This window comes from Caretta caretta, chromosome 4, assembly GCF_965140235.1.
Source record: "Caretta caretta isolate rCarCar2 chromosome 4, rCarCar1.hap1, whole genome shotgun sequence".
Lineage (NCBI taxonomy): Eukaryota > Metazoa > Chordata > Testudines > Cheloniidae > Caretta > Caretta caretta.
In genome coordinates this window covers 92,980,722-92,998,660 of record NC_134209.1, presented here as the reverse complement: position 1 = coordinate 92,998,660, position 17,939 = coordinate 92,980,722, and the positions used below count along the sequence as shown (strand labels likewise).

General features: G+C 37.3%; 1 protein-coding gene across 5 annotated transcripts in view; it reads left to right on the top strand.

Annotated features, from left to right (window-relative positions):
- The window catches only part of FAT1 (FAT atypical cadherin 1), a 147,638-nt gene that overhangs the window by 113,170 nt on the left and 16,529 nt on the right, over nucleotides 1–17,939 (top strand). For all 5 annotated transcript variants that reach the window (XR_007356394.2, XM_048848091.2, XM_048848093.2 and 2 more), the window contains exons 10-18: nucleotides 788–4,855; nucleotides 5,501–5,697; nucleotides 6,875–7,028; nucleotides 8,751–8,984; nucleotides 10,652–11,041; nucleotides 12,890–13,104; nucleotides 13,540–13,677; nucleotides 14,066–14,209; nucleotides 15,429–15,626. Coding sequence is in view for 4 of the 5 variants with exons in the window: in XM_048848091.2 (XP_048704048.2) it covers nucleotides 788–4,855; nucleotides 5,501–5,697; nucleotides 6,875–7,028; nucleotides 8,751–8,984; nucleotides 10,652–11,041; nucleotides 12,890–13,104; nucleotides 13,540–13,677; nucleotides 14,066–14,209; nucleotides 15,429–15,626 (5,738 nt within the window). In the remaining variant the exon portion in view is untranslated. The remainder of the gene's footprint in view (nucleotides 1–787; nucleotides 4,856–5,500; nucleotides 5,698–6,874; nucleotides 7,029–8,750; nucleotides 8,985–10,651; nucleotides 11,042–12,889; nucleotides 13,105–13,539; nucleotides 13,678–14,065; nucleotides 14,210–15,428; nucleotides 15,627–17,939) is intronic.

Genomic DNA, 17,939 nt, shown 5'->3' with positions numbered 1-17,939 from the left:
GATTGTTCTGTGGTCTTTCTCATTACCCAGTCCACTACTAATTAAAAGAGCGTGGGTAACATAAGACATCATTGTTTAAGCTATTTGAGGTTACTACGGGTGTCAGTCAGTTCGCTGTTATGTATTACTTGGCATGTCATATGTGCATTGCTGTTCTGAATGATGTTCATCAATTACTGAGGGATTCCATAGTGTCTAATTCACTAAGGACTCTTTAATTTAGAAGTAATGATTTAAAGGATATTTGCATTAACAGTTAATTGAGATGCACTTGAGCACATTAAAAGCACTGTTTTTTCCCAAAAACGCAGCAATTAATTTTAATTCCTGAAATATAACTATAATGCTACTAACCTGAGTTCCTAAATATGTTTTTATGTTTAATGGCTGCTTTGATTTGATTGACCATGAGCTCATTAAGAAGATTGATTTAAAGAAGTAACATCACCTGTAATTTTTTTAAGGTTATAGAAAACTTGGCATATTTTAAGACAGTCTACATTTCTGCATTTTATTTTAGTCCTGGACAACTTTTCCAGTTATGTTAAAGCAAAGTATCTTACAGTAAAACAAAAGTTAGTACTAACAATTCTTTATAGGAAAATTCCAGATGACTAGAAATTGTTTTAGAACAAAACTAAGAAACATTAATACCTCCCTTGGTTCTCAACATTTATTCATTCTTCTAGTTTATGGCCAGTTGGGCACAGACTCTTAATTTTTGTACATTTATCTTTGTCTCTTTCATTGTTAACTTTTTGTTTCTTTTCTTTTTTTTTTTCTGCAGGAAATATTGGAAATTCTTTTACTATCGATCCAATCTTGGGCACTATTAGAATTGCAAAAGAACTAGATTGTAGTAACCAAGGAGAGTACAATTTGATGGTGAAAGCTACAGATAAAGGAAATCCTCCAATGAGCGAAGTAACGTCAGTGCTTATCTTTGTCACAATTTCTGATAATGCCTCACCAAAATTCACACTGAAGGAATATTCTACAGAAGTCACTGAAGGTGTCAGCATTGGTAGCTTTGTTGGAATGGTTACTGCGTATAGTCAGTCTTCTGTAGTTTATCAGATAAAAGATGGTAATGTAGGTGATGCCTTTGATATCAATCCAAACTCAGGTGTCATCATCTCTAAGAAGATACTTGATTTTGAAACTTTGTCTTTTTACACGCTAACTGTTCAGGGAACCAACATGGCTGGGTTGTCGACTAATACAACTGTTTTGGTGCATATTCGGGATGAGAATGACAACTTACCAGTTTTTATGCAGGCAGAATACACGGGAATCATCAGTGAATCAGCTTCAATTAACAGTGTAGTTCTAACTGACAAGAATATCCCATTAGTAATTCGAGCTACAGATGCTGATCAAGAATCAAATGCTGTGCTGGTTTATCAAATTGTTGAACCATCTGTGCACAAGTATTTTGCCATTGATTCTAGCACTGGTGCCATCCGTACCATTATGAGTTTGGACTACGAAGAGACAAACATTTTCCAGTTTTCAGTACAAGTACATGATATGGGGACACCACATTTATTTGCAGAATATGCAGCTAATGTTACTATTTATGTAATTGATATCAATGATTGTCCTCCTGTGTTTTCAAAAGAGTTGTATGAGGCATCCCTTTTGGTGCCTACATATAAAGGAGTGAAAGTCATTACCGTAAATGCTACAGATGCTGATTCAGGAGCTTTTTCACAACTAATTTATTCTGTCACTGAAGGCAATATTGGAGACAAATTTTCAATAGATCCTAAGACTGGAACTATAACTGTACAAAATACAACTCAGTTAAGAAGCAGATATGAATTAACAGTCAGAGCATCTGATGGGAGATTTGCAAGCACTGCATCTGTAAAAATTAATGTGAAGGAAAGCAAAGCAAGTCAACTCAAGTTCACACAGAGTTCCTACTCTGCAGTAGTGCGAGAGAATTCCACTGAGGCGAAAACAATAGCTGTCATTACTGCTGTAGGGAATCAAATAAATGAGCCTTTGTTTTATCATATTCTAAATCCAGACAGTAGATTTAAAATCAGCTACACTTCAGGAGTACTTTCAACCACAGGAATACCATTTGATCGAGAACAACAAGAATCTTTTGATATAGTGGTAGAGGTGACAGAGGAGCATAAACCATCAGTAGTTGCACATGTTGTGGTGAAGGTCACTATAGAAGATGTAAATGATAATGCTCCAGTTTTTGTCAATCTTCCATATTATGCTGCTGTTAAAGTAGACACTGAAGTGGGCCACGTTATTCGACGTGTTACAGCAGTAGATAAAGATATAGGGAGTAATGGAGAGGTACGCTATTACCTCAAAGACCATCATGAACACTTCCATATTGGGCCCACTGGTGAAATTTCACTCAAGAGACAGTTCGAACCAGACACGCTAAATAAGGAATATCTTGTCACAGTGGTGGCAAAAGATGGAGGAGAACCAAGTTTTTCTGCTGAAGTTACAGTCCCAATCACTGTTATGAATAAAGCCATGCCAGTTTTTGAAAAGCCTTTCTATAGTGCAGAGATACCTGAAAACATCCAGTTGCATAGCCCTGTTGTCCATGTACAGGCAAACAGCCCAGAAGGACTTAAGGTGTTTTATAGTATCACAGATGGAGATCCTTTCAATCAGTTTACTATCAACTTCAATACTGGAGTTATAATTGTTGTTGCCACTCTGGATTTTGAGTCCCATCCTGCCTATAAACTGAGCATACGAGCAACTGACTCTCTAACTGGGGCTCACGCTGAGGTGTTTGTAGATATAATAGTGGAAGATATAAATGATAATCATCCTCTGTTTACAAAGCTATCTTATACTGCAGTCCTTTCTGAGGCATCTGTAATTGGAACATCTGTTGTACAAGTTAGTGCTACAGATGCTGATTCTGGAACAAACAGAAGGATTTCCTATCACTTGGTTGAAAATAATAGCAAGAGTCACGAGTATTTCCACATAGATAGCAGCAGTGGGCTCATTCTAACGGCAAGAACTTTGGATTATGAACAGATCCAGCAACACCAATTACTAGTAAGGGCCATAGATGGTGGAATGCCCCCACTGAGCGGTGACATCATTGTAACTGTCAATATAACTGACCTCAATGATAACCCACCATTATTTAACCAACTGCTTTATGAAGCTAAAATTAGTGAACTGGCTCCCCGTGGACACTTTGTAACCTGTGTAAAAGCCTCAGATGCAGACAGTTCAGATGTAAACAAACTGGAATATTCAATTCTGACAGGCAATGATCACATGAATTTTGTAATTAATAGCAAAACTGGCATTATCTCCATCTCAAACCCACGCAAACAGACTCTGAAGCGTCTTTATAATCTTAATGTGTCTGTGTCTGATGGGGTCTTTAGAAGTTCAGCTCAGGTACAGATAACTGTTACTGGAGCCAATTTGCATAGCCCTGTTTTCAGTCAGAATGAATATGAAGTGGAACTAGCTGAAAATGCTCCATTGCATACCTTGGTGACTGAAGTTAAAGTGACAGATGAAGATTCTGGGACTTATGGACAAATCACTTATCATATTGTAAATGACTTTGCCAAAGATAGATTTTATACTAATGAGAGAGGGCAAATATTTACCTCTGAAAAGCTTGACCGTGAAACACAAACAGAAAAAGTAACTTCTATTAGTTTAATGGCCAAGGATGCTGGAGGAAAAGTTGCTTTTTGCAATGTTAATGTGATACTTACAGATGATAATGATAATGCCCCTCAATTCCGAGCAACAGAGTATGAAGTGAATATTGGATCTAATGTTCCAAGAGGAACATTTATCACTAAAGTTTTGGCATCTGATGCTGATGAGGGTACAAATGCAGACATTACATATGCCATTGAAGCAGAGTCTGAAAGTGTCAACGAGAATTTGGAAATTGATCCTTTGTCTGGTGTAATTACTACAAAAGAAAGTTTAATTGGTTTAGAAAATGAGTTTCTGAGTTTCTTTGTTAAAGCCCGGGATGGTGGATCTCCCCAAAAACAATCAGTGGTTCCTATCTATATTAGAATACTCCCACCAGAAGTGACTCTTCCCCAATTTGCAGAGCCATTTTATTCTTATACTGTTTCCGAGGACATTCCTATTGGCGCTGAGATTGATGTTATACACGCAGAACATAATCAAACATTAGTATACACTCTAGTTAAAGGGAACACTCCTGAAAGCAATAGGGATGAATGCTTTGTGATTGACCGACAAAATGGGAGACTGAAACTTGAGAAGAGTCTTGATCATGAGACAACTAAGTGGTATCAGTTTGCAGTGCTGGCACATTATACGAACGAAGGTTATAATGTTGTTTCCTCAGTAGATATAAGCATTCAGATAAAAGATGTAAATGACAATAAACCGGTTTTGGAGTCCAGTCCATATGAAGCATTCGTTGTTGAAAACATGCCAAGCGGAACAAGAGTCATCCAAGTGAAAGCAACTGACTTGGATTCAGGACTGAATGGGCAGGTTACATATAGTTTAGATCCATCACAAGAACTGGAAATCACAGAGTCTTTTGCCATAAACATGGAAACAGGTTGGATTACCACCCTCAAAGCGCTTGACCATGAGAAACGGGATAAGTACAAAATTACAGTGGTTGCATCTGATCGTGGTGAAAAAATTCAGTTGTCTTCTATGACAGTGGTTGAAGTTACTGTTACAGATGTGAATGACAATCCTCCACGCTTTACTGCGGAGATATACAAAGGGACAGTTAGTGAAGACGATCCACCTGGTGGTGTGGTTGCTATCTTAAGTACCACTGATGCTGATACAGAAGAATCTAACAGACAAGTCACCTATTATGTTACAGGTAAATGTTTTAAAACATTTAATATTAACTTGAGTTATAAAACTAGAATGAAGTGAGGTAACCCGCTTTAAAAAGATTACAAAATATTTGAAATGGGGCATATATGATATTTTTTTGAATTTTTAAAATGTTTCAGAAGCCATCAGAATGGATCACTTTTTTTACTTACCTTGTTTAAAAATAGTTTAGTTATCATTCATTTTGTCTTTGTGATATTTATATTTACAGGAGGAGATAGTTAGACTGAAATAAATTAGTGCAATGAAAAACAAAGCAAAAAAAAATCCATAAAATAATAGATGGAACATAGTTTTAATTAATCTTCAGTAGATTTTTTTAAAAATGTTTTTCTGTTTAGTGTAATTGTTTAAATATGTCGTCCTCTATAATGCTACATTAATCACCATGGCAACATTAATAGCAAATACTGAATGCACTTAAATTCTTTTTATGTGTATTTATATAAAACCTGATTTAAAATGCTACTTTAACCCGCCCCCCCCCCCCCCAAAAAAAAATCAAGATTTTTTTTTTTTTTTACAGAAAGCCATGAGGTGTGATTGTTGGGGTTTTTTAGATTTTTTTTTTCTCCTAAATAGTACCATTATCTCTTTTTGCTTGAATGACACATTTTTGACTGTTTAGGAGGTGATCCCTTTGGACAGTTTGCAGTTGAAAACTTGCAGAATGAATGGAAAGTCTATGTCAGAAAACCTCTGGATAGGGAAGAAAAGGACAATTACCTTCTAAACATTACAGCTACTGATGGGACCTTTGCAACAAAAGCTGTGGTTGAGGTTAAAGTCCTAGATGCTAATGACAACAGTCCTGTTTGTGAAAAGGTAGGCTTGAATTTTACATGGGCAGCCATTTTCAGTATATGTACACTTCCATTGTAAAATCCTCTTTATCCTAGGTGACCACTCAAGAGACTGAGAAAAATTGTTTTTTTTATGGAAGTGACTTTCTAATAAATGTGGAGAAGAAATTATTTGGGCCACTAAGACAAGAGGTTGCTGAATAAGGGCAGTCTCTTTACATTTCACTATAATTTAAAAACTCATAGGGCTGACCTAGCAACCTATTCATAACTCACTGTGCCACTATGCGGAGGACTGGAAGACAGTGAATTGATTTTCAGTTCTTAAGTTCCCATGTTAATGCAGGCATTGCAAAGATAAAGCAAGGAGAGAGCATGCTTTATGCTGCTGCCATGGCAGTGGATACTAACTGATTTCCATAGGAAGTGTGGCTCCAAAGAAGTCCAGGTACCTGCACTTGGCAGGATGATACTGCTGTGCACATGCTAATAGAGGTGGAATTAAAAGAGTGCTGTGCTCAGTGGTGCCGGAGCTATCCTTGATAGGAGTGGAAGGGTTGTACAGGCAAGGAAATTGCAGTGTCAAAGTCCTAAAATTCTGTAATCCATATATGTCCCCAAGCCTGCTGACAGAGCCATCCTTTGCCACTTTTGATTTTCTGATTTAAAAAAAAAATTTACTTCTGCCATCTCACCGATGAGATCTCACCTACGTCTTTAAAGCCTGTATGTGTTGTGTGTCTGTGTTTAATTGGAGACCTATAGGTCTTAAGCTGTTTTATAAAAGGGGTGAATCAATTCCTTGAAGGTCAGACCAGACCTGGGCAATATGACCTATCAGTAGCTCGAGATAGGAAGTTGAATGAAATTCACAACAGTAGGGGTGTGGATATCAGGAAATAATTAATCAGATGTTCAGGTGTTTGAAGCTCTTGGCTGTGCCTTGGCACTCAGAATCCTCGAGTTTGTGAATGTCAGTAATAAATAATTACTTCACTGAACAATTTATTAATGGTGAGGCAATTAATTAGAAAATCACGTCTTTATCATTTTCAGATGTTTCAGCCTCTGGTTCACTTCACATGTTCCAGAATCCTCTAATGTCAAGCAGATAATTTCATCTGTCCTTGTCCTCTTTTCCCTCCCCAATTAAGCATTGCTTCTCTAATGCATTTTAATCTTTCTTTAAAACTTTTTAGGCTTTATACACTGATACTGTTCCAGAGGATGCCCCTCCTGGCAAACTGATCATGCAAGTCTCTGCTACAGATGCAGATATTCGTTCCAATGCAGAAATTACTTATACACTGCATGGCACTGGAGCAGAAAAATTCAAGCTCAGTCCAGACACAGGTAAAATTCAGAATATATAATATTACATATAAAGTTGCATACACTACCTTTTAAAAAATATTTACAACTAAATAAAATGTATGTAAATGTTGATACTTAAATCAATATGTATGCGCAAAAACAAATGTTGTTTATTTTTAAAATGTTAATTCAATGTTAAATTGTTTTAGAGGAAAACAGTAAACATTCAGTATTTGGAGAAGAAATAAAGAAATGAACACACAATTAACTTGTGGATAGCCAGGAGATTTTGTGAAGGCCGAGGATATAAATAAGTTTTAAAAAAAAAATTTGATACATTCATGGACGATAGGTCCATCAAGATGGTCGGAGCACAACCCTATGCCTTGGGTGTCTCTAAACCTCTGACTGCCAGAATATGGGACAGAACAACGGGGGATGGATCACTCGATAATTTCTCCGTTCTGTTCATTCCCTCTAAAGCATCTGCTACTGGCCAATGTTGGAAGACAGGATACTGGGTCTAGATGGGCTATTGGTCTGACACAGTATGGTCATTCTTATGTTCTTGAAAAATATAAAACACCTTGAAGCCAAAAGTCATGTTTCTTTAATTGCTATCAGACTTCATGCCAAAGAAGTTCAGAATAAAAGGATACCTTAAATATTGTTCTTTTTCATATTTAATGTATTGGTTACTAACCATAGCTTTTGACCTGAAAAATAGCAAGTTTCATTTCAGTCAGATTCTGGTGGCCAACCCTCTGGCTGGATTTAAATCTTGCTGTACACATAGAAAATAGTGCAAAAGGGAGGTCCAGTGTTCTCAAAGCTTTGCAGCTAGTGGCAGGGAATTAAATAGGATGAGTGAACCAGAACCACCCCAGGCTTGCTTGGAAGCATTAAGTGAGTGGTCTGCACTCCGTCACACTCTTATTGGTTGGTTTCCATGCCACTCAGAGCTACTTAAGCAAGAGTTAGGTCAAGCTGGACCACTTTGAGGGCCTAAGCATCCCACTCTCCAGTCCAATGCAATGCAGGGTGCAGAAGCAAAGGGTGACAAAAATAAAGCAAAGTAAATGGTGGAGCCATAGGGACAGAGCCAAGGGTAGGATCCCCATGCAAGGATTGCAACTTAATGGCCTGAGAGAGGAGCTTGTGGATTTCCTAGGTGTTTGGGCAAAGGGGAGGTCTCCCCTACCAAATCACTGGCAAAAACTCTCATTTTTGTTTTTAGTACATAATGAAGCCTTCCCTTACTCCAAACCATTTGTAACCTTCACATGACCATCTCTTCCTTTCCTCACTCCAGGGATAACATGTCATACATTTTCTTCTAACTTTGCATTTCATTAAAGCAAGGATGCAAACGTTTCTTTTATTTAAAATGTTTGTTTTCAAATAATGCACCATGTATGTGTATGCATAGATGTATATGTTCTGTGTTTTGCGTGCTACATATTTGGTCAATTGCAATTTTAGAGGAATTTTTTAGAAAGCAAAAGGTTTCAGTGTTTAATGTTTATAAGCTGAACAGACAGCCATTGACGTGTTTTGCCCAATATGGGGCTCATTAGTGTAGTGCAGCTGTTGTCTCAGCCATTGACAAAATTATCCTCAAAAGGAAAATGGTTATTTAGCTTCTGTAAGTAAAAAAGAAGAAAGATTTTATAAAAACATCATGGTACAAATCATTTTGGATGCTTAATTCTGGGGACTCAAGTAAGTCCATTTATTTTACATCTGTTGTTCTGTTTATAGGTGAACTGACCACATTAGCACCACTTGATCGTGAGCAGCAAGCAGTTTATAATCTTTTAGTCAAAGCCATAGATGGAGGAGGAAGATTCTGCAAGGCTAATGTTATTCTTACTCTAGAAGATGTGAATGATAATGCCCCAGAGTTTACAGCTGATCCTTACTCCATTACAGTGTTTGAAAACACTGAGCCTAAAACACTGTTGACAAGAGTGCAGGCTACAGATGTGGATGCAGGTACATGTTACTTAACTATATTTACTAATTATAGTAATCATTAGCTAGTGGAGATGTAGATGTGTCTTTCAGTGGAACTTGTAGGAACTCAGTACCTCTCAGGATCAGGTCGCTAAATGGTATGTTTAGGTCTAGTAAATTCAATACAATTTTCATCTTAGTAGCTTTGAAAGTGTGTACTTGTGCCTGTATCTAGTGCTGTGCAGGATATAGTTTTCACACTTGAAAAAAATTTGAAACTTCAAACATTTTTCCCATTACACATCGGGATGAAACCAAAATCTTCTGGATTTTTTTTGTGAAAAAAACAGAGGAAGAGGGAGGCTCACCCACCACAGAATAGCCAGTAGCCCAGTGGTTAAGGTACTCAGCTGGCAAGTGGGAGACCCTCGTTTAAGTCCTTGTTATGCCTGATTCAGAAGGGCCTTGAATCTGGGTCTCCAACATTCAGGTGAGTACCCTAAGCACCAGGCTGATGGCTGTTCTAGGGTGGGTTTCTCCCTCTGTCTGGTTTGATGAGAATTTCCATCCTAGTCCTGAGAAATATCAGGTTTCGATGAATCTGTATTTTCTGACAAACTGTGTCATCAAAAAATTCCCAGCCAGCTCTATTTGTAACTAATTGTGTGCAAAATATGGAGGGGAGTGAAAAGTGTGGGCCTGAGTCTCCTCTCACATACACTAATTTTACAATGTTGTAAGTTCGTTGGCTTAGTACTTATTTTCAGGCTCTCTGTGCTCGAGGGAGTGTCTAACAGAAGTCACATTTTTAAAAAATGACCCTCAGTCTAATAGATCATGACAGTATCATACAGTATTGTACTGTTATATGATATGCAGTGGTATTGAGATAAGTAGTTCATCATTGTTTAGCTATAAAGTGCTGTGTGAATATGGCCTGAATTTGACATTAAAACTAACTTAGAGTTACGCTTTGTGCTTATAAACTCAACAGGAGAATTACAGAAGCATATGATTTCTGTGTTTGAAGGCACAACACTGTCCCATACGTGTCAAGTCTTGATAGTCAAGTTGTAATATTTGGTATTGCCTCAGTGCTAAGAAAAACATTATTTATAATGATAAAGTTAAATTGCATAATAGAAGGTAGCAGCAGAGAGCCAGTTTCATACTTTGCCAGTCTCTGGGGCTCATAAGCAAACTGAATGGCACAAAATGCTATGTTGTTGTTTTAATACAGAACTCTTGCCAGAGAATGTCGTTCATCTTGTGTACTTGATTCTTAAATAAACTTACTGGATTAGAGCCTAGTTATTTGATGCAACCTGGCCTTTGTGTGTGTGTGTATAATATAATATTTTTAAAGGATTTCACCCTCTAAAGCAGAAATTAACATTTTGAAGTTCTAATTAAATTTCTATTACTACCCGATATTTTCATATTAACAGAGACTGTGAATAAAACAGATAGCTACTTCAGTCTTTCTGGAGTAGAAGTTACAAATCTATAGCTTATGATATAGTTTATACCATATCAGTAGCTTCTACTCTTGACTGTAGCCACTGTAGTTATATAAATTTGCTTTAATGTGCATGTCAGTGTTAAGAATACACATGAAAAAAGTGTAATCTAGATTAATCACTATAGCAATGCATTTTAGCTGTCATTTCATGTTCCATAAAAAGCTTTTCTGTTTTTAAATGCAGGGATGAACCATAAAATTCGCTACTCACTAGTGAACTCTGCTGATGGGCAGTTCTCTATTGATGAATTCTCTGGAATTGTTCGGTTGGAGAAGCCTTTGGATCGGGAGTTGCAGGCAGTGTACACTCTGACTTTAAAAGCTTTAGATCAGGGTTTACCTAGAAGGCTGTCCTCTATTTGTAGTCTTGTGGTTTCTGTTTTGGATATAAATGACAATCCACCTGTATTTGAATATAGAGAGTACAGTGCCACTGTATCAGAGGACACTTTAATTGGAACAGAAGTTCTTCAGATTTATGCTGCTAGCAGGGACATTGAAGCCAATGCTGAGATCACCTATTCAATAGTCAGTGGAAATGAACATGGAAAATTCAGTATTGATTCAGCAACAGGTAACAGAACATAAGGGTGAATTAACAGAAGCATGTGTGTTAATGTATATTTAGCTGTATCATTTTCACCAAGCAGTGTTATTACACATCATGCAACTGATAAGCCAAGCAGATAGACTTAAAACATATGTCCTGTAAAGTCAGTGATATCTTAGCCTGATGTGTTTTGTTAGTGTCTGCTGAAATGTTCATTCGTTTAAAAATAGTCTTGGAAAGGAGTGTAATATATGAAAAATTAACTGTATGTAATGTTTTTGATAGCTGCTATTTAGGATACCCTTACTTAGTCTACAAAGTAGAGTAGAAGTTTCCTAACCAGTGTGTTCTCCACGATGCCAAAAATAAAAGAACAAAAACAAAAAACAACTAATATAATTACAGGTAACAGTCTGTTCATAAAAGCCATTATGTATAATCTAAATGAGGTTTTGTCAAAGAAAGACCTGAGATTAAACCGACAAGGAAAATTGATCATTGGTCCTCAAAGATGAAAATTTTAAAAGAGTTGGTGTGGCATTAGGGAAAGATAGAACTATGTTACCCATCAATGTATCCAGCCTAAAGATGAAGGATTTAAGGACTGAAAGTCAATGGGACTGCGGAACTAAGTCACTTAGTTGCTTTTAGAAAGGGAGTACTTGTGGCACCTTAGAGACTAACCAATTTATTTGAGCATGAGCTTTCGTGAGCTACAGCTCACTTCATCGGATGCATACCGTGCATCTGCAGTTTCCACGGTATGCATCCGATGAAGTGAGCTGTAGCTCACGAAAGCTCATGCTCAAATAAATTGGTTAGTCTCTAAGGTGCCACAAGTACTCCTTTTCTTTTTGCAAAGACAGACTAACACGGCTGTTACTCTGAAACCTGTCATTAGTTGCTTTTGAAAATTGTGTCCAGTTCTACTACTTTAGTAAAGAGTAACTTATACCTCAGTTCTCCTTACAGCATAAGTCCTGTATATTCTGTAGCGTTTTTGCAAAAGGTGTTTTCAAGAAAAAGAGTTTCTCTCTCCTAAGGCCTTATTTGCACACACAAGTTGTACTACTTTGGTTATTGTTAAAATGGTACAACTCCTTCCCCACTCCCCACATGTAGTTATACTGGTATAAAAGTGCTTATACCAGTATAACTTATTCTCATATGGGAAGAGAAACAAACTATACTGGAATTAGGCACCTTCATGTAAATATAACTGTGTCTGGTATAACAGTGTGGTACCATTTTGGTTTAAAAAAAAAAAAAATCAGACTCCTAACCAAAATCCTTCTACTGGTACAAAACCTGTGTATAGCCCAGGCAGTTCTATTGCTCCCACTCCGTACTACACACTTGACATAATACTCTTGTATTTTTGACATCAAAGCTGGTTTCTGTTTAAATGAAATCAAAGGTTATTTCTCATATTTTATTTATTTTGATGGAAAATGAAAACAGGACATGTTTTTTCTGACTCTTGTTTTCCTAGAAAGTGAGTTGGATCCGAGACAGTTTTTCGCTCCAGCAGCAGTAGCTTCTAAATGTTTAGGGTTTGATTTCATAGAATCATAGAATATCAGGGTTGGAAGGGACCTCAGGAGGTCATCTAGTCCAACCCCCTGCTCAAAGCAGGACCAATCCCCAACTAAATCATCCCAGCCAGAGCTCTGTCAAGCCTGACCTTAAAAACCTCTAAGGAAGGAGATTCTAGCATTTCATTGCTGTGTATCTCCCATTTTACACTGTCTTAACACAGGGATTAATCAGGTCATTGGGCTGTTTGGAAATGAATTAAAACAAACTGAAAAGCAATAGTATGTAATAGTACAGTAATATCAAAGTATGAAAATATGTGATTTTTCTTTGTAGGAGCCATTTTTATTATTGAAAGCCTGGATTATGAAAGTTCCCATGAGTATTACTTGACAGTGGAAGCCACAGATGGAGGCACACCTTCACTAAGTGATGTTGTAACAGTGAATATCAATGTAACTGATATCAATGATAACACTCCAGTGTTCAGCCAAGACACCTACACAGCAGTAATAAGTGAGGATGCCATGCTTGAACAATCGGTCATTACGGTACGTATTATCATGTGGTTTTGTTTTTGTTTTTCCTCTGTTTTATTCAGTTGTGCCAATCATAGTTTCTCTCTTGGAGAAATAAATATTAATTTGAAGGTGGCCACAAATGAATGGATACCGATTTGCTATGTAGTAAATTGTTAACCTTTTAAGAAATCTTTCACAACTGGGAATATAAAACATATAGGGAAAGTGCAGAATATTTTGTACTAGTTGTAATCCATTTATGTGAATTATGATTTCATTTTCAGAGAGATTCCAGGGCAATTAATTTAGCTGATTTCCGTAAAATCCAAATATTGGAGTTTTTGCCTTGATAACTCTGTAATATGCTAGACTTGAAACAGCTGTGCTTTCCATTAGAATGAATTTATTGAAAGAGCACCAGTATCTACCTAGATGAGTTTTAAATGAAAATATGACGTCCTCTAGGTTATGGCAGATGATGCTGATGGACCTTCAAACAGTCACATTCACTACTCAATTATAGATGGCAATCAGGGGAGTCCTTTTACAATTGACCATACCAACGGTGAAATAAAAGTGACTAAACTTCTAGACCGAGAAGAGGTAAGTAAGTTTTATACTTTTTTTTTTTTAATTCAGTTGGTACGATTAAAATACAGGTAATTTACACTGCTATTTTCCGAGGTGATATTTATGTAAATTCTGATGACTTCAGGTGTTTTAAAATATAGGTAAATGTAATTTTTTCAATACGGACACTTTAAAGAAGTGACGCCATCTATTTATGGCATTAGTTTGTGTTTGTTTTATTCAGATTGGAAGAGAGTCTTTTATTAATTGTAGTATTTGATATATATTAGAGCTTTGTTCTTGGTCTGAAGTACCAGTGTATTATGTGGGTTCAAATATTTTTCTCACTTAATAAAAATTCTTCAGTTTGTCACTTTTTTCTTTCTTTTAATGAATGTGTGGATTTTTTTTTTTTTTTAAGATTTCAGGATACACCTTGACAGTTCAAGCTTCAGATAATGGAAATCCATCCAGAGTCAACACAACTACTGTAAACATTGATGTATCAGATGTAAATGACAATCCTCCAGTATTCTCAAAGGGGAACTATAGTGTTATCATCCAGGTAATCTAGCACATCTAAACATAGCACTATAGATTTTATGACAATCAAACTAAGTACAGTTTTTGGATTTAATCTGTGACTTGAAAATTTTTGCAACAGAAAAAAATATATATTTTTTATTATTTAAGGCTGAATTAATATAAATGGGACTGTTTACCTAAGTGCTTATCAGTGTAAATAAGTGTTGTAAAATCAGCACCATATTGTGCAGCCTTATTACAAAAGTTGCAGAGAAATACTTCATTCATAGGCTGTGTCACTTTTAACATGTACGTTATTCTATTTTTATTTTGGGTTACACTGTAACATTGTACAATGTTACAATGTAACATTCAACATACATATACAGTACAGCTTAAAAATACATACATTACAAATTGACCTATTTTGCTAATCACGGATAGAGATTATGCTTAGAAAACTATATTTTGACTGCTCTGTTGTTGTAAAGTAGGTGTTCTGTACTCCTGCACATAGACCATTATTTAATTCATGTAGCTCCATAGCCCTCTTTGGCTGATTAAGAGATGAGGCTGAGCAGCTGTAAAGGAAATGTCATTCACATCTCACAGGGTACAGATGGTAGATGTGAACTGATGTTTTGAGGATTTAAGTTTTGAAACAAGGAGATAGAGGTAGCAGGAATACTCAGAATAAAATATAACAAAATAACATGATATTAAAGTAACTCTCTGAAAATAAGAAACCTTTTTTCATTGGGTATGCCCTTCATATGTATGCCAGGGGCATGACACAAATTTGAATTGGGCAGAACATAATGGCACTGGAAAAGAGATTAAATAAGCAAGTATTCCTGACTTAGGGAAACCCTGAACCATATTTCACTCATGTTGATGACTGATCATAGCTAACTTGTCTGTTTGCCTGTTGTGGTTTATGCCTTTGTCCTTGCATATGAAAATAAAAATAGTTAGGTGCTCAAAGTTCTCCATAAAAAAAGCGGGGGCAGCCAAAAAATTTTTTTCTTGGGGTGGCAAAAATCCTAGAGCCAGCCCTGTTTCAAGGCCAAGACATTTTTTAACACAATAAGCCAGAAGAACTGGAAAAATTTCCAGGAAGTAGAAAAAACAACTGTTGTTTGACACTGTGATACCAATTGACTTTTTTCTGTTGTGGAAAGGAAATCCAAATCAGAGTATCTCGCTAATTACATTGTTATAATGAATCTGTGTGATGTAATATTTGTATATGTTTATAGGAAAATAAGCCTGTTGGATTTAGTGTGCTCCAGCTTACAGTGACAGATAAGGATTCTTCCCATAATGGTCCACCTTTCATCTTCACCATGCTGAGTGGAAATGAAGAGAACGCTTTTGAGATTAACCACCAAGGAGTGCTTACCACATCTGTTGCACTGAAACGCAAAGTGAAGGATCATTATTTTCTCCATGTTAAGGTATGAGAGGCTTATCTCTAGCCAGTTTGCATTTTTAACCAGTTTAATTACCCAGTTCACTTTTTCCCTGCGGTTGGAGGATAGCCATTTGCATATTGGTGACATGACCCGTATATCCCAAGTAGTGATTCTTGCAATGAGATCTCCACAGGCAAACCCCATTGACTCCACAGGCAAACCCCATCAGCAGGACTCCAAGCAGGTCCGGGGTCTGTCTTTGTGGATTTCATTGGAGGATTAAGGCATATGTGAAGAGTAAATAGGGTGAACATTTGTCCTAGGGTGTTTGTTCACCCCTTTGTTTTGTGTCTATTTTTCAGAATTCTGTCCCTCTTCTTCATTTCTTATCAGGCATTTTACTGCACATGAAAACAGCCATACTCTAGATCAGTGGTTCTCAACCAGGGGTCTGTGGCCCCCTGGGGGGGGCCTCGAGCAGGTTTCAGGAGAGCCGCCAAGCAAGGCTAGTGTTAGACTTGCGGGGGCCCAGGGCAGAAAGCTGAAGCCCGATCTGAAGCTGGGGGCCCTGAGCCCTGCCACCTTGGGCTGAAGCCTGAGCATCTTAGCTTCGTGGGGGCCTCTGTGGCACAGAGCCCCAGGCAGTTGCCCTGCTTGCTACCCCCTAATGCCAGCCCTGGCTTTTGTATGCAGAACATCAGTTGTTGTGGCACAGGTGGTTTGTTGAGTTTTTATAGCATGTTGGGGGGCCTCAGAAAGAAAAAGGTAGAGAACCCCTGCCCTAGATCTGTAGTGCTGTTCCTGAGACCATCTACTGGTGGTAATAGAGGGCATTGTCTTGTTGCATCCTTCTTCCTATTGTGGCTTCCAACTGAAACCTGGAGGAATAAGCTAGAGAATGCTCACATGCTCATAACAGGGGTTAATAAAGGCTTCACAGCATTGCAGCGCTGAAATATTACGTAATGATTTAAAAAACACTTTTATATAGCACAATCTTCTTTTCACATGGCTCTATATAAGTACAATAGCAATACAGTTTTGGTTCTTATGATACACATCAGATACTAATTTACATGTTGTATTGTAACAGTGTTTCCACACAATGGATTAGATTCTCATCTGATGTAAATCAGCATATTTCATTGATTCTCTTTAAGTCAATGGAACTGCACAGATTTTACAACAGCTGAAGATCTGGCTCTGATATTGTAACTTTTTCAAGTGCCAGATGTTTTTTATACTTTGGCTTAATCTCTAACCCAACAGGCTGCTATCAAAGCAATCTACAATAAAGGGAAGATGATCTAACTCAATAAATCTCACTTTCTTTGATAGCTTAGTTTTCCCAGATACGTTTTTATATCTGTTAGATGACTGTGCCATAAGAAAAGATCAGATGACTCTTCATTGTCTTATCAGATGTTATTTAATTCAGCTATAATCTGATAAATAAGATAACTATGAACGGAGGAATCAAGATCCTAGGGCTAAAAAAATTTTCCCAAAATTTTACAAGTTTTCAGGACTTACTTCATTTGACTCAGACATTTCTAGACTTCTTGTTTTGGGAGAAATCTTCTGCTCTGTTCCTACACATTCTTTAAAAGCCAATAACAATTTCTCTCCCCAAAGCTCCAGATTATTCCTGTAACTAATATTTAACATGCATGAGAAAACAGAGCTTTGCTTTCCACTAAAGCTGGATGTGGAAACTGTTTTCCCATTCTGCAAAAATAAATTGAGATTTCCAACATTTTCCTTTTCCACAATGGGATGAAACTGCAAGCTTTCCCATTTTTTCCATGAACAGAGAGGCACCCAAGAATAGGTATTAGGCCAAGTGGTTAGGGAAGTCTCCTGGGATGTGGGAGACCTCTGAACCAGTCAGAGTAGGGACTTGTACCAGGGTCTCCCACTTCCCTAACCGCTCGGCTAACTGCCAGGCTACTCTGCGGTGAGTGTCTTTTTCTCTCTGGTTTTGAACAGGAATTCCATCCTCAGAAACCCTGTTGAAAGCAGCCTTTTCCCACAGAAAGTTTGTCTGACGAATTGGCATTTTCAGACAAAATAATGCTTCATCAAAAAATTCAGATAAGCTGTACCTCCTACTTCTTAATGCAGGGGCCTGGAGAAGTCCTGTCCACTTTTCTGTGTATGCTGATTCAGTCCATATTGAGATAACAACCATACCATACTTACCCTAAGCAGGAAGAGAAAAGAGAGAGCTGTGGTTTACTTTTGAGTGTCATACACAGATGCTATGGTAATGGGCACCAGTATAAGAACCAGTATAGACAGAATCGATCATTTGAATGCAGCCCAAGACTTGGGATGTAGGGAGGAGGTGGTCGG